The 17,925-nt window shown below is 43.4% G+C and overlaps 1 protein-coding gene across 4 annotated transcripts in view; it reads right to left on the bottom strand.

Moving 5' to 3' along the window:
* Positions 1-4,369: 4,369 nt before the first annotated feature.
* Positions 4,370-17,925, bottom strand: part of LOC144215377 (protein FAM222A-like) — a 48,535-nt gene continuing 34,979 nt past the window's right edge. For 3 of the 4 annotated variants that reach the window (XM_077744258.1, XM_077744256.1, XM_077744257.1), the window contains exon 3: positions 4,370-8,294. In XM_077744258.1, coding sequence (XP_077600384.1) covers positions 6,844-8,294 — 1,451 coding nt within the window. In that variant the 3' untranslated portion in view covers positions 4,370-6,843. The remainder of the gene's footprint in view (positions 8,295-17,925) is intronic. The other variant, XR_013330415.1, reaches the window with a different exon arrangement.

Below are 17,925 nucleotides of genomic sequence, written 5' to 3'. Positions count from 1 at the left end.
GGGTGGAGAGCTTATGAGAGAGTAGACAAAAGAAGGAAAACATTCATATTAACAGTCGGAGACTTGTGTTGTTGTTGAAAGGAGAAACGCTGTAAAAACAAAATATTTTTTCCATACAAATTGTCATTTGGCGGATTGCCGTCCAGTCTAAGTTGTATTCTGCCATCGCCCATATGTCAGCTGGGCTGGTCTCCAGCACCCTTCCACCCTGCTGAGGACAAATAGTGTTGAAAATGAATGAATGATAATTTTCATTTGGATTTAAGTGCTCAAGAAAGTATTCCACATCATCTCCATGCCCATTAGAACAACAAATACTGTAGTAGTGCAACCGTATGTTACGCTTCTGTCCATTAAATCAGTTGTTAAGGCACACAAGATTAATAACTTTTTGGGAAAAATGACAAGACTCTTACCTGAGATAGTGATCTGTATTGAGCCACAATTCTCTCGATTCACTTTGCTGCGTGATTAAAACAATAAGCATTATTATGGTTATATCGGAGTTTGTTTGGAGCTCACTCATTATTTTATGTATATATTCATACAGTATTTTCACAAATATAAGGCACACTTAAGTCTTAAATTTTCTCCAAAATGTGCTTTATACATAGAAATACAATTAAAATGTGTCATTAATTGAGGGTGCGCCTTACAATGCGGTGCGCCTTATAATGCATTGCGCCGTATAGTTGTGAAAATACAGTAGTTTAATGGCAATGCGAGATTGGGAAAATTTTAATTATGCACATTACCTTACTGTCCAAATATTTCTCATTGTTTGTGATGCATCAGGGTCCAACTACGTAACAATGGGTTTAATTACATCCGCATCTTTTTGTCTTCCCCCCCGCCCCGAAAGAATTAGGATAAGTCTGTTTTCGCCAGATGGAGAATTCTGAAATGATTTGTGGCAAATGAGATTCAAAGTGTTATAATTAGCTCGAAGACAGTCATCTGTGCTTAATCTTGACCACTTTGACCTGCTGCATGCAAAAAGATTTAGCATTACTGGACCTCAATGCACGGAATAGGAACGCTTCAAATTTTAAGACTAATATCTGCATTACGAAATAAAAAGAATGAGCAATGGACTGAGTAGAGCAACAAAAAGGGCCCTTAGAATCCTTTGCTTTATTCACGTTTGCTAAACAATCATACACAAGAGAGAAGTGAGGTCTGACGGATAGCAAACTTATATATTCCAGTCCTGAGATTCGACAAAAGCAGGGGGCAGAGCACGTCTAGGGGACGGAGGGGGTCCGTGTCAGTTCCAGCAATCCAAAATGACGCTTGAGGGAAGATTGGGATGAAATTGCACAACTGCGGAAGAAGGTAAGCAATCATCGGGATGCTTGGCTTTATAGGCACATTGAAAAGTTGAAACGCCCCTGCGACAAAAACATTTTACAGCTGTGTTTAATGTTAACACCTCTTATTTTGTCTAAGATACTGTATATTATTTCCCCCCTAAATAGGCTTATTCTTTACATGTTTTCATCCTGAGGAGACAGTAACATAAATACATCACTGCTGGGAGAACAATAAGATGCTTTATATATTACCCATTTCCATATATATTATTTTCTCAAGGTTGCTGCACCCTCACATTGTTGCTGCCTTCGAAATCATCCAGGAGAGAAAAAAAAATACAGCCCTGTTGGCCCGTAGGAGCAATCCACGCAAACCAGAAAAAGAAACAAGTGGAAAAAAGCCTTGACTTTGACATTTGGATTGAAAATAAGACATTTACAAAAGAATATTTGGAGACAATAGGCTTCTTTAGCCAAAACTATAAGGGTGAACATCCTAAATTCCTGCTTGATGGCTTTTACATGCTCATCTATTGTCATATATTATACGCCATTTGGAGAAAAAAAAAGTCATATTGGAAGGATGATAGTGATTTTTCCATATGAGCATGTGAATTATTGATTAATATATTTTCTTGCCTGGTGAGAGAACGAACTGCCCTCTGACTTTATCCGCTCCTGCCGGTAATAGACAGTGAGGGGGTGTTAGGAAGGCGCCCCGAAGGCCCAGGTTCTGACCTCTAGACACACACATGCACACACATACACAAGCTTTACCATGTGTAGGCCGGAGAAGTAGCGCCAAGACTCTACAGAGTGAGCAGCTGGCATTGTTTTTTTTTCAAGGCGGCGTCCCTTATGGCCCTCTTGTTTTGAACCGACTCCCGTTTCCCTCTCAGGTGCATAAAAAGCAACGGGACCTTTGCACCGACTAAAGGTCTTGAAGGGATTTACTAAAAGATCTTTACAAGAAGCACAAGTCAATTTCTGTGTGCACGGCACCCTCGGGCCAAGCGGGCGAGTGTTTCGCCGCCCTTGAAAACAGGTTAGCAGTCGATATTCTTCTGGATCTAAATGTTCTCATTGGCATGGCGCTCACATCTGTCCTTTCCTCGGAAGCGTAATTGGCTTCCAGCATTTAAAACTTAATTGATTTACAACAATGTGCTACACTGAGGCACAATATGTCTTTCAGAATGATTTGAATGGAGCTCCAATTTGAATATGGGGCCGGTGAGCTGAGCCAAAAGAGGGGGCATCTGATAGCAGCACCATGCAGGAACATGGCAATTATCCTGATTACTGATGCTTCGAGGCTTTTCTGACCCCAAAATCCCTCCCTCCGCTCTGAGATCTGTCACATTTGCACAGGGCCCCCCCGGCGGCTAAGCGGGGAGCAACCATGCATAATCCAACAGAAACACCCCCCACCCCCAAACCATCAAACACAGCCATCGTCTTTCAAAGGGGACCGATGGGCCCGGCCGGGCGCCACGGAGCGCCGTTGAGGCCCTCCGAGACGAGTCGGCGACCGGGTTTCGGCCACCGCACAGCTCCTCCCACTGACCAAACCCCGCCCCCAACAGCGTCCTCCCCTTCAACGACAGGCAGTCGTAACCTTCAGTCTGTTTTAAGTACCGCTGAACCCTGTTGGCCTTGAACGGGAGGGGGGGATAATGACATGCCATATGCCACTCTGCCTCTGCAGCTGAGTGAGCCATGCGTGGATCAGCTCAGGCACAAATCAATTGGACATTTAATTCTATTATCCTAATATGGCCAGAGCGCGCATTGTCCAAATTGGGAATCTGGGTTACAGCCTGGCTAAGATGCATCTGATCAAAAGAGACCTCATTAATGGAGTCCGGAACAAAAACACACATGAGCACAAGCTAAAGCTTTAAAAAACAAGCACTTTCTTTTGATATCAGTGCATGTGAATGGACACAAAGTCTTTCCTCTCTAATTACGGCGCTCCTCTCTCTGTACCTTACAGGAAATCCATTCCTATTTGAAAAGGGTTTGATTTCAAGCCCTTGTGCGACTGAATACTCCCCACTGGCACTGTCACCCAATACTCCCATTTAGTTGAGAGGACGGCTGCCCCGGACCTCCACTGGTGGGAAAGGCCAGGCATCAGAATCTCCACTGCCTCAAGTGCTGGCGGCTCTTGACTTCAACGTCATGTGACAGGGTTTAATGCTTGGATGCAGAAGCCAAACGGTGAGGATTTAGGGATGGGATGTATCTTTAAATCTGTCAAAATATTTCCACCAGATGGAATTTATGGCAGAATCAGACCACGACTGGAGTTGTAAGCCGTTGTCTTGGGTTTTTTAAAATATATTTTCATAGAAATTTTAAGGAGACAGACAGCTTGTTTAAGAAATTGGGGAAAGAAACTCATCATTGAATTTTTCAGATGTATCATAGTAGAGAAAAACGGAACGAAAACTATTTTACCAGGAAGTGGCCACCTAACATGTTTTAACCACTAATGAAGCCAATATGACTTGGCATTTATCACTAAATAGGTGCCTTATTCTTTTCTTCTTCATTACAAGTCTTAAGATTTTACACGTAAATAATTACAATAATGGTCCTTTACATGATTGTAATTTATAATAGGTGTTGTCTACCCTTTAGGTTTATTGAGCAATAAATATGCAGAGAGGCTGGTGATCCGATAGCAGAGGGTCTTTAAACATCGTTAATTAAAATTTTACGTCTTGAGGCTCATTGTCATGATTTTGGTCAGCTTACAAGGGAAATGTTCAGACATTTTTTTTTAGTCTAGGGAATCGTCATTATACAAGGATTTTAAAACGAGTTTTTTTTTATTGTTAGTATTATAAAGTGTGTTTTTTTTGTTCCCAAAGGATTAAATAAGTCAACTCTACAGTTACTCGTTGACAGCAAAGGTTCGACATCACTCGTCAAACTTCCTACTCAGTCCCCCCGGGGTCCCAGTCCCCGCTGACATCTAAAAAGGACATCTAGGTTTTAAAAAAAAAAATAACGACAGACGTCAAAAGCCGTGACGTGGCCTGTGAATATATTCTTAAAGAAATTTATTTTACACCTCAAAACAAAAACAAAAAAAAGGATAGGGGTAAAGGATGTGGTACATTGGGAATGTATTGACAACTGTAGTTTACATTTTTTTTTTGGTGTAAGCTCAGAGAAAAAAAATGTTCGTACAGTTATAATAATTGCACTTCATAAATCTAGACTGATGCCAGTATTTCCCAACAACAAAGCTCCAGCTTTCACTTTATTTCATAAATTGAATTTAGCATTGAAATTCCACTGACAAAAGAAATGCTAATCAAGACCACAGGTCTGCTGCACTGATCCAATTTTTCGCTTTCACTTGAATCCCACAAGGCAATAAAACATTGCAGTAATTTAAGTGCAGTACATTCAAGGGAATCTCACAGTCATAATAAATATTTCACTACTCTGAATCATCTAGTTAAGACTGGCAGGGGCTAAATGCATCCTAACCAGAGGCTAAAACCAACAAGGAAAACCAATGACCCTTGTCTCATTTCATCTGATGCCAGAGGAGAGCAAATGATTGTTTTCATTTTGTATTTGCAAGCGGAGCCAATGGTTATCTCCCCACGTAAGATTTCCTTCTAGCTCGGCGGCTACCTCTACCGCTATGACGACACCTGGCAGAGAAGGCAGATGTGACAGGTACGCTTTGAAAAGGAGCCACTAAAGTCCTCCATTAAAAAGGAGGCAGAATCATCCAAAAAAAAAATCCAGTACATTACGTGGATATGCTTCGATGGGGACTGTAGTCAAAATCGCCAAAATGACACGGGAAAATAAAATTTAGAAAGTCAGATGATTTTGAAGAGCTAAAATGCACGCGGCAACATATACAAACACACAGCCACACCCACACGCTGTCGTGTGACGCACACGTACATGTATTGTTATATCAATAACCTTGAAATTCACATTCTTCACTGTAACATTTCTGGTTCTTATTAAGTTGTTGTCTCAGGATTATTTCTTATGGAGGAGTATTAGGAAAGACACTGAAAGGAACAGCAAGATTAGGAGAAAAAAAACTTAAATTTAGTCAGATTTTTTACTCTTAACAGAAAACTTGTAATTTTTAGTAATTTAAATAAATGGTCATGTTTGTCACAAGACTTGGCGACAAAAAATAAGTGATATTTTTTAAAAGGTTATGCCACCTTATTTAACCAATTCTCAAAAAATTACAAATTAATTTATGGGTAAAATGATTTCCTTTAAAGTGTGGGCCTAATACTCCTTTGTGATTGGTCGTAGTGGTTGAAAAGTATCTAGGCATTAAAAATATTTGGTATTATTTTTTAAACAGGCAAACCTATTTAGTAGTAAATTGTATAGAAATCCAGTGACTAATTGGCATGTTGGTTTCTTTCTTGCATTTGCAACTGGCACAATAGAATACTCTGAACTTTTCTTCACCATATCAAAAAACATTCACCAAATGATTCTGGAAATATGTAATATGAATATTTTTTAATGCCTGGTCACTTTCCATCCAGCCTGTTTCCAGTGTTGCTTAGCACAACTAACTCTGACAAAGCAGGTTCTCACAGAACCGAAGCAATGATGACGCCTCAAATCAGGACATATAAAAACTGCACATTTGCTTGAGAAGGAATATTTAAACCATAAAAACCGAGTGGAAAAAAAAAACCAAAGCATCAGAAACACTTTCCCCCATAGCAGCCAATACATAGAATATACCTACAAATATATAAAACAACATAAAATAGGTTCAAGTTTTTCAAGTTTCTTAAATATATCATATCCAAACTACCCAATTCCAAACTTCAAAGTTAACAAGATTCAAGCAGTGCAATTTATGTATCAATTAGAACAGCAATAATCATTAATAAGGTACTATCCTTTGCTAAATCAGACTTAATGATTCTCAAACAGAACTTTGAAGTCCTACCTCTAATTTCACTGAGTCGGTCTTCATCCATCCGCATGTGGTTTTTGGATATTGTGAGCAGCCCTAAACCTTGGTCCTCTGAAGACCATATATTTCAGTGACAACCTACGCAGTAGCTTTAGTCTTATATTTTGAAGGGTGGGTACAAGTGGGGTATGCACTTCATGTCAAGCTATGATTCCACCGGAAAAAAAAAAGAGGAAAGAAGAGTTCATTCAGGCAAGGAAAAACAGCAAGATGAAAGGAAACAGAAAGACAACCAAAACAAAACAAAAAAAATTATCAATGCAAAATTCCTATTGGCAAACCGCAAAACGGATCATTAAGAGGATCCTAAAATCCCTTCTCTCCTCCATTCGCAATCCCTACTGCCTTCTCTTATTTGGAATTCTCGTAGCCCGGCTGGAAAGCGCCACCGATTGGTGCGTTGCACGACAACAGCTCTTCTCGCGTTCCCATTTAAAGCAAATCTTGGCCCCCCACAAAACAAAGTGTTCTTTGACTTACTTCAAATTTCCTTTACAAATTCCCCAACTTGATGCCTGTGATAGGGCGGCGCCTCTATCTGTAAACGGGGAGGCGGATGTGCGCGTGCTGGTGGTCCAACAGACGTGGTACCGATACAGTCTCGTAGCCTTTGCCCAGCATCTGCTCCTTAATGCATGGCGGGTGGATGTCGTTGATCAGGTATTCCAGAGACTGCAAACTGCTGCTCAACACAGATGTGTTGCACAAACTCTTACTGGGCAGGCTGCAACAGAGCCGCCCCCCGCTATCGATGGCGGGGTGATGGTGATGATGATGGTGGTGGTGATAGGGATGGTGCGGGAAGCCCACATCTCTGTGGCCCGTGACCGAGCCGCCCGTGGACGACACCAAGAGCTCTTGGGGGTTGTAGCAGTCACTATCGGGTGTCACCAGGACACTGTTCCACGGAGGTGCAAAGTACTGACCCACTGAGAAATTCCCATGCATGCCCACGCAGTTCAACGGGGAAGAACTGACTTTGTCCATCCCGCCTCCGCCGCTAGCGCTCGCCGTCATTTGGTAAGGTCTCGACGAGGACGACGAAACCTGCCCCGCCATGATCCCGTTGACCGGAATGCAACTTTCCGGGGACTTGCTGATGGCCCCTCCGCCCCCGCTGCCACCGCTGTACATTCGTAGCACGGCCTGTTGTTGTTGCTGCTGTTGCTGCTGCTGCTTTTGCCAGAGGATGTAGTCCATGCCGTCGGCGTAAACCCCCGTCTTCAACGCCTCACAGTTTGGAGCCGGCGCCCCCGAACCCGTGTACACCATGTTGGTCTGAGGAGCAATTCCCACCATGTAGCCTCCACCTGAGGAGCTAGAAGAGACCCCCATGACAGTGGTGCTCTGCTTGGAAGGACTGGAATTGGAGGGAGGTGCCCCTTGACACACCTGCTGCAGAGCCTGGGCTTGGCAATGCTGGTTGATCTGGTATATGATGCTCTGGATGGAGGGGAGGTTGGACTGTGCGGGGAGAGCCAGGCCCCGCCCTCCCGTTACAGGAATCACCGAGCCAGCTACAGTGACATTAGGAGGCGCTGACAATCCGGGCCCCTCCGGAGGCTTGGCGGGCCCGGTTTGAAATCCCATCTGGCTGGGGCCAGTGACTAAAGTGCTACTACTTGGCGGGTACGGGGCGACGGCAACGTGGGCCGGAGAGAGCTTAGTCCGTCTGCCTTCGGAGTTCTTGAGAACACCTTTGGATGAGACGAAGGAGGAGGAGGACGACAAGGGGGAGGAAGAGGACTTGACGATGGCAAGTAGGCCATGGTAGCCCCCGGTGTGGAAGTGTGGATAGGGGCTGTAGCGCTGGCCGGTGGTGTCGTATCCGTTTACAGTTCTGTTAAGGTGCTTGTGCTGGGGGACCCTGATGTTGGTTGGGAAGATCTTGATGGACAGAGGACTGCTGGCAGTCTTCTGAGCAAAGGCATCAAGTTCTGCCGCGGTGGGGTAACGAGGGGAATGCGTAGGCACCACCAGGTCACCTGTGGTTTCAAAAGAGAGGAAACAACAAGTCAGTCATTTCGATCCACAGTGGTCATTTTTAATGACGATTGGACAAAAGCTAGAAATGTCGGGAAAACAATCATTTGCGTATCATCATCAGGATTGGTGCTCGTATTCCAATGGAAAAACTCCTCCATTGGAGACTTCAATCTTATTTTAACTCCCTAGCCGAGTGGATCTTTTTAAAAAACTAATTCCGTCAAAAGCCTGGAACCTTAGGCGCTGTTAAATCTGTGCATTGTGAAATTAATTCGAACCCTCTTTAGCAATGAATTAGGTTAGCTTAGATACAAAGCAAAAAGGGAGTGGATCAAAGCTTGCTTAATTGGAGTGGCACATTGGAGAATTGTAAGTGGTTCAGTCCTAAAGTACATGAACAGGCCCATTTCTAATAGCAGTGGTGTGTCATCACCTAGAGGACATTAGCCCGTTATAACTTTAGATTAAATGTACACAATGTAACACATGACTTTGATTATTCGCTACCAGCCCAGTCAAAAATGTTCCCTTAGAAATACTTGATCGTATCGCATTGTCACAATGCGCACAGTCACCAATATTTTCAGCCAAATGAGACAGCTATGATGTGGTCTTTATTTACTTCTGCAAATTTTAACCATGACAGAAATGACAAGGCTTGAAGATAATTGCTTTTCTGTAATAAAACCAGAAATTGCCACGGTACAGTAAATGCGAAGAAATAATACAATAAGAAAGAGACGGTAAGCGGTAAAAGTAAACTGCACTGTGTACAGCCTCGCCTATACAAACAAAGTATGCAAAAACAATCTGCAGCAAAAGCTCAGTGGTGTTTGCAATATGAAACACTCCAATCTGAAAAATACAATTCAGCAGGGGCGGCGGCAGCGGCAAACGTGAATAGCAATGGCTCTCGTCCAGCCAGGCAAACGTCAAGGTGGAAAACGGGAAAATAGCAATTTTTGGTAGGGAGCTGAACCCTCATGTGTCATTGTTTGGAGGCTGGTCGTGGAGGTGAGGGGGCACGTTGAGATTGGATTCAAACAACATTATTCAGGCAATTTCATGGCTACTTAGCTCAGTGCAACAAAAAGTGCGTGATGGGGGGTTGGGAGGAGAACTCAATTTACAAGCGATACGTCGCCTGCCACAAATGACTTGCAACCCCTTCATAAATATCGTAGTTTTTTTTATGCAGATGGCAACCAAACACACATAAATGAAGTGCCATGACTGTGCTGTCAGCAAGCTAAAGAGTGTGCGCAGGTTGCAGACTGTGACTACTACGACTCACTCCATTTCCTTTCCAATTGCAAAATCATTTAAAAAATACTCCACAGTCAAATAGCCCCAATCCTCATTTCTGGGCTTCCATTACAGATAGCGCGGGGAGTTAATTTCAACAAACCAATGGGTCTCTGACAGTAAAAATGATTAAATCTACAAGATCCATACCATAAAAGAAATAAATTTGGAATTTAACGACAGAGGGGAATGGCCATGAATATACTGAGCGGAATTCTGCGCATGACCTATTCTACTGCCTTGCCCCTTCTTGCCTTCTAATTCTAAATCCAATATATAAATCAGGCATTATAAATCTCAGAGTAAGTGTGAGACTATACAGTGTCATTGGTTGGGGCGGAGTCCGTCCGGTTTGCCAGCTTCGACCTGGCCAACCTTGATGAGCGCTGCTCAGCTTCCCTGGCGCCAGCGACATGGCAGCCAGATGCTTTGATGCTCTCGTTTCACTACGCAAAAACTGACAAGACTTGTTTGCTTTGCTCTGAAGAGGAAAAACAAGCTCATTTCAAAGCCCATTGCCGGTCCACATGCAAATGGAAAGGCAATATTTTTTTTCTGATCTTCTTTACACGAGGAAAGAAAACATCTTTGATCCCCACATGGTCCAAATGAGGAAAGATTCTTGGCTTTCAGGCATATCAAGGGCCTTCTGTCCTGCCGCCCCTGACAAGCCCCCAGATGCATTATGCCCACCATTCCATCTAATTACCGCCACATGAGAGGCAAAAGTATACATATTTAAAAAAAAAAGACAGAAATTCATTAGAGGGTGGCTAATTCGTTTCACTCTCGCAGACTAAGTCCATATTTTCCATGCCTGAGCTTGCATTTCTTCAAAACGTGATGGCGATTCACTTTGCCATCTTTGCCCAGTCTAGTTCTTGTTTGTCAATAGGCAGACTTTGGCACATACCGACCTGGCATCAAAGGGCTTCACACTTCATGGACCACAGGGATTAGAGGCCTTTCAGCCCCACAAAACCCATCTAGGATCCACAAAGGCTTCCGGTTATTAGAATTCACAGGCACAAAGGAAGAAAAAAGGGAGGAGAAGGCAAATGAGCATCTGGATGCGGTTGATTTAAACATCATTTTTGTTTAAATATAAACTTCAATGGCAGAATCTTTATCATTAAGATTAAAGTTTGATTTCAAATTTAATTGAATTTACAGCAAAATGAAGCTTGCATTTTTGACATGGTTGAGAAATCTTTTTATGCAACACACTAAGAAACCCTATTTGATACATTTTTACAAAAGTTTCAGGGCTACACGGAAATCGGATATTAACAACAAAAGAGGGACGTGGTCAAACCATTCAGCATCAGCCACATGAATCAGATTACAAAATTGGTATTCAAATACATTTCTTTAACTTCACATTAGCCCAAGGTGTTGACTTATTCCAAAGGCAGTTGCTTCAACAATGAATTTAAAGCATACTTGCATTGAAAGCAACGTTAATATTTCCTTTTCATTCTAATATTTGTACAGGGTAAGAATAAGTGATCCCACTTTGCACGTTATGTTAAAGTTTCACCATTTTCTGCATCATCAAACCTGTGAACCGAGCCTTGCTGATCACCGTGTCCATGAGTTTAATGTCCAAACCTTGCGTTCTCAAATTGGCAGCCTGTGACTTATTGGTTTAGTTTTAGCAGATCATAGCTAAAGGCAGCAGCTTACAGATGGCGTTGGCTAATAAAACACCCTTGGAGGCAGCCTCGCGCCTCTTCTGAGTGCACCCTCGCAAGGTAGGGGCTTTCCTGCACCTGTGCACACGCCTCAGCGCGTCTGTGCATGCAAATAGCGGGCGCCAAAGCAGGAAAACAAGGCACGCAAACAACACACGGACAAAATCTGCATCTGCACTTGTGTGTCTCATTTGACATCAGTGAAGCATGCTGTTATCCTCTGCTCTGCGCTCGCTCATGAAATGTAGGGCAGGGACAACAACAGGTGCCTGTGCCGGCGACAGCCTGCAATGCCTCCTGGGCTAAATGCTTCACACTCGCTTCATTTCGACATGCGACAGCCTTGTAAGGATTAATTATTTCCCCCGAGGACGTGAGAATATGCTATTTCCCTCCCCGAGACGACGCCATTCACCAGTACGTGAAATGGCTTAGCGTAAACGAACGGGGGCGACCTGAGCCTGGGGTAAGAAACTTAAAGAAATGTAAATAAACACGGTGATGAAACTGCACGGTCCATGAGATAAAAGTGCAGGCGGACACGGGCTTATTGGGGGCAATCACGTGCTAGGGAGCGGGGTTGGCAGGGAGGCAATTAATGGGTTGACCTTCGTCCTTAATAATCCGACGCCTGGCACACAATGCCCGTGTGTCAGGGCAGCACATCTCTAAATGCCACCCTCATTAGCACAACGCACGTGGCGAGCGAGGCTATCAGTGCTGCCGTTAGACTCTCCAGCGGTCAGATGGACGCCGGGAGCAGGCGTGTGGGATAGCGTGGCAGCACGGGGCTGTGATATGATCTGGAAATCCCATTCCACTGGGAGTGCGGGCACTCTCATTTCTCTCCATTTTTGATTGGCATCAACCTCCCCGAGCCGCTCCCGTCACTGTGATTGCTTTTGTGTGTGCATGTGTGTGTGTGTGTTTGAAGAAGGGGGTGCTCAATTCTTAACACTCAATTAACACTCCTTTAATTAGCCAGCAGTACATTTTGAATTCTGATGAACTCATTTTCTTGGGGTGTGTGTGCAGGGAGAGAGGCCTGCTAAAGATGAGGTCCATTGGGTACAAAACAGCAATAAAGAAGGAACTGGTTAGATTAGACTGTAAAAAAAAAAATTGATTAAATTCTGAGGACTTCTTTTGAGTGAGGGGTCAAATTGTGTGGATCGCAGCCAGGCAAAAGCAGATGGGGAGTGTGTGAGGGATGGAGAAGTAGATGCAGTTAGAGGGGTTAGGGGGGGGGGCTGTGTACGAGTGCAAGAGTGAATCTAGAGGATCAAGAGAGCGCTTTGCATTTTAATTAAGAGTTTTAAGTGAACAAGCAAAGGAAAAAGATTTGGAGAACTAACTAAAATAGCCTTGCTTCAAATGATTGAAGTCCAGAGTGTTCAACAATTATGGAAAAGTTTCTTGTTATTAGTGAGGAAAAACTACATCAAAAAGCTCTCAGCATTTCCTTCCTCAGTTGTGCAAAGCTGATATCTCTACACACTTTGATCCCAGTGGACCATGTAGTAGGTTCAGCGGGGGAGAAAAATTGCTTGCTTAGATGAAGGGAGAAGACTGGTTGACTTGCAATTAAGATTTCACAGCAAAGTTGAGGGAACACGCTACTCGGCTGTAAGCAGTTTCGAGAGACAGTAGATTCTGATAAATACTCTTTCACAGGTTGTGTGTTCATTTTTCAGTATTTTCATTTGAATCTGTAATACTTACACACGTAATGTTCATGCAGACAGCGTGGGTTCAGGCATTGCTCAATAATGGTGTGAAAATGTCTGTAAATAGTTATGTCTCTATCTGGAGATCGGTCTAAGATGTAGCCTGTCTCAAGTATGAGCTGAAAACAGTAATGACCTTTACTATTTTTTTTAGCTTCACCTGCATAAAACAGGGCTGGTACACATCCTAACCCGGGGATGGGCAAAACCGGTTCTCGAGGACCGCTGTAGGTGCAGGTTTTTGTTGCAACCGATCCAACACAAACAGTTTAACCAATGAGGTTTCTGCTGAAACAAGAAGCACCTGACTGCAATTCACTGAATGCACTTCTAAGATAGCAGAATGGTGGAAAAGTTTCCTCTTATAAGAAAACCCGCACCCTCTGGAATACTTTGCCCAACCTTGTCCTAACCCCTAAAATCTGTAAAACATGATGAAGAGTGTGCCTTTCACCCACCAAAAATGACACTTTTTTCATCCAGTATCCATCCCAAAATGGGTTCTGACCCAATTTTAGGATAATTATTTCAAACCCTGCCAGGACTGAATACGGATGGCTCAACTGACAGTTAACTCAGATTGTCCCGTTTTACACATCCTTCCACAGCAAAAGCACATCCTTCAATCCCAGAAGCTGCAATGAAGCAACCAAAAAGTGCTTTCCCTTAAAGTAACCTTTCACCTGAAGTATTCTTAAGCATTTGGCTAATAGAATCACAACCTGTACAACACTCTCGCCCCGCTTGGTTTGCTTCTGGATGTGGAAGAGCCACGGTGGCATCCTGAACAATACCTGCCTTGTGCTAATGGAGGTGTCATCTGGCATAGGCCTGATTAGTCAGCGATTACAGCGAGGCCTCAATTGCCGCGACAACTGCCGCAAACACAAAAGGCCTTGATAGCGCCAGCTGTTTGGTCCTCTGCAATTAACCCCACATCCCACTCGTCTCCGGCAGAGCGCTGCCTCTAATTGACTATTGTGCATACAAAACAGGGGCTCTGAGGCCGGACCCCCTGGACGTAGTCCCCCTCCAACCCAGACCTCCTCCGCTACGATAGAGGAGATAATAATAGAGGTGTCCCGTGGACTCGGCTGCCAGTCAATCAAAGCTTTAGTGCCCCATAGGAGCTTCCTGACGAGAGAGCAGAGGAAGCACTTGTATGAGGCCGTGCTGGAGCGCCCTCTTAGGAGGAAGGGGTGTGGGGATGTGGGTGGGGGGTGCTAGCAGTGGGTGGGAGTGGAGCGGTGAAGACAAGTTGAATATGCCTTTGGAAAAAGTACTAATCAATTCAAGTGCTTGTGAGGAAACCCTGCTGCTCGCTACATATCCGAAAAAGCATTTTTGGGAGCGCTCATCCCTCCCTGCGTTCATCTCAAGGTTGATTTTCTGGGCAAAGCAGGCAGAAAAAGAAAAAAAACCCATCAAAGCAATTATTTGTCAGGCTTCTGTTATCTATAATTGCAAAGATAAAAATCAAACCGCAATGATTTCTCTGCGGATAGAGCTGTCTGAATTCACAGCTGCTTGTGTCATCATAATCTTCAAACAAATGCATTGTCTCCCTTCACCTAACCTCACTCACTACACTCAGTTGGGAATATTTATAATTGAGGAGGCTGAATTATCGATGGAATATTTCAGCCACGCACAGAATAAGTGGAATAAAAAGCGTGTCATGCAAATTCATCTATGTGTGGACTATACGGGAGTTTATTTTTGTTTAAAATAAAAAGGGTGTAAACTGTCAAACACATGCATTATTTAACAATGCTGACATGTTACCAAGTGCAAAGAGGATAGTGACAATGTTTAAATGACTTGAACTAAGATCTGTTTAAAGCACATTGCAAAAAGTATTCAATCCTTTTTTTTTGTTTAAATCCCAACATTTAATCATGCTAAATCATCCAAATCTAATATTACATTTCATTAAAGGTACTTTTTTCCTGTACAGGCAAAAATGGGAGAGGAAAAAAAACCCAAATCTGATTCCTAATTATGGCTCTCCTTTAAACAATACGAGGCTATATTCTATTTTAGATAGTGATCCTTTTGATGGCAGTGGCGACGTCATTCTGGTCCTTTATTCATCCTTCTCCACTTTCCAACATGATTTGAACTCACTCCATCATCTTGGCAGTCAAGCATAGTGACAACTGAGCTTCAGAATACCATTGAAAGTCGCCTGACAGTGAACTTTTCACGCTTTTCTTTATTTTAGTACTATCCTGGAACCCACAGCTGCCACAATTTTACTGCAAATTTGCTGATTTGATTCACGCCAACGACTGCAGGGTTGCAGTACATTAAATTCAACACAGATGCTCCCACTATTGAAATATGACTTGTCTTTGTTTCTGAAAATGTAGCATTCATTGGCATAAGCAGCCTTTTTTTTAACCTGTATGGTGCTCATATTTGGATGAAATATTTGTCTCACACACCTGACCTCAATCATAAAAAAAATCCCCCAACTCACCTTCCCCTTTATTTAATTATGAATTTCCTTTTATTTTATTAAATCTCATCCCTTGTTTTTGTACTTCTACTCATTTTATTTTCTCTTTTATTTATTTATTCATTTTCATAGAATTTTGGTAACCACACAAATCAGCCAGTTTCATTAATTAGTTGTGTTGATGTAACAATCTTAAGCACCTTCTATTCAAACCAACCATTTATGAGGTCTCAGGGAAATTGCTGGTAAACGACTCCTCTAGCTCCCCCATCCCGTTGTTACGGAATGGCTGATAACCTTCAGAAGCTAAATACAGTACACGTTCACTTAAGATTAAAGTCCAGTGGATTAGAGTTGGAAAACAGGTGGAGCAACGAGAGAGAAATCTCAGTTGACATCGCCATGGAGTTGCTCTCTCTGACCCCATGAAGCTTTGTAATTACTTTGTAAATTCATTATGTCTTATGTCTCAGCTCCCTCTCTATCTCCATATATATACAATATATATATATATATGCACATAATATATATTCTAATGCTTCTTGCCTCCCCCCCTCTATCTATCTACCTCTTTTTTGCTTGCCTCGTCTCTCCAAGGCTCCCCCCCCTTCGCCTCTGTCTTTTCCATCTCGCTCTCCGAGTAAGTGAGTTTCATCTGGGGTGCTTGGCGGGCGAAATCACCCCAGGGTGAACACTTTATTATCTGTAGTCAAAGCGTCACCACAAATACCATTCTACACACACAAGTGTCACTTTCCATTTGTCCACACTCTGGCTGCATTAGCAGAGGCGAGGCAGCCCAGGGCCTGGTGTCTCCTGCAGAAGACGAAAGCTAACAGCGTGGGAAAGCGCTCGTCCCGCATTCCTGCCCTACTGACACCAGCGCAGACGACCTGCTGCCTCTCCCTTGGGAATTAAAAAAACAACAACAAAGAATTGGCGCTAATCTGACAATGAGCAAGATCGCTTGTGAAAAGACAAATAGGGGAGGATATTTTGGCATCTTGTGATCATTGTTAGAATTCATGAGCGCACAGCAGGTGTGGAAGAGGGCGAGACAAAGGAAGGCTCCGGGTTCGAGCTGCAAGGGTTAATTAGTGATGGTCAGGCCAAGCGTCCACTAAAAACACCAGTTCTTTGAACCACTGTGGAATGCGGGACCCATGTCGGGCCTTTTGTGGGACGCCCGTGCTCCAAATAAACAAAGGACTTGAACTTTACACACCAAACGCGGTTAAAAACATGGGTAAAACACTCTGCTAATGTATAATGCCAATGTGAAAGGGAAAAACTTTTGAATTCCTCACCAAAAATGGGTTGAAAACAACTTTCCAACCTAAAACCAAAGCAATTGAGTAGCACAATGTTATTTATGTAGCATATAATAATCGGTAAGGGTGCAACTAGTAGTAATCAAGTGTGCATAACAGTTATGCGATCAAGGTTCAAGTCTGTATTTGAGTCTAAAAAAAGTCCAACTGAATGCAAAACTGAAGAACATTAATAGTACAAACTGAGTCCCCTTTTCCGTCCATATTCTACAGTTCAAGAACAGTCAAGTTACTGGACGAGTCATAACGATATCTACTAAAAAGTACTCTAATATCATTAAGGCTTGCTTTACTGTAAATGTGCTTTGCCCTCCGGCTCGCCTGGGCCACCCTCATTGTGCACGTTGAATGGTCTCGAATGGAGAGGCTTTATCAGCAAATACCCCGAGTCAGCACGGGCAAGGGTGGTTACGAGTTGCGACTGGCGTACCGTCCGATATTGTCCTGTGCGATTAGGCCTGCGCTGGTGAGCCCGTGAACTCCGAGTCGAGCCCGCCCCCTCATTTCCAGAGGTTTCCATCTCTGGCTCCTCGCCGCCTCCCTTCCGCTTTCGCATTTAACATTGAGCCCTGCCACTTCTCAATATAACCTCTATAAACCCTGCGGGAGCTGCGGAGAACTGATAAAGAGCTCGCAACAGGTCAGAGTGATGCGATTTTGAACAATAATTGTCTGGGGCCTTTCATCCGGAAGGGTCAGGCAAAGTCAAAGTAAGCCTTTGAAGGTTAATTCTTCACCTGTGAGGTGACAGAGTGGGCGGCGGAAAACATCGGGAGGGGCAAGGACAAACTGCATGTCCACTCCACTTAAAAAAATGAGGTGATATTAAACTGAGCCTGCCAAAGACAGCAAGTTTTTCATAGTAGCTTCTCTCTATCCGTTCTTCAGGAATAGATACTCGGCTCTGACACTGTTCTCTCAAAGGGCTCCGTGTACTGCCAAGAGCAGTTACATCCAAAACACAAACACGCACACGGGTCTGGAATAAAGGACCCGGGAGATGGCCATTGTAAGTGAGTACAAAAATAAAATAAAAAAAAAAAGGAAGTGGGGCCAAGAAGAGAGGGGAAAAAAAGGCAAAGGGGCTGAGAGTATGGTGAGGAGGGGGTGAG

The sequence above is a fragment of the Stigmatopora nigra genome, chromosome 22 (genome assembly GCF_051989575.1).
Source record: "Stigmatopora nigra isolate UIUO_SnigA chromosome 22, RoL_Snig_1.1, whole genome shotgun sequence".
NCBI lineage: Eukaryota > Metazoa > Chordata > Actinopteri > Syngnathiformes > Syngnathidae > Stigmatopora > Stigmatopora nigra.
Note: the sequence above shows the minus strand (reverse complement) of the source record. Positions and strands in the feature narration are given on the sequence as shown.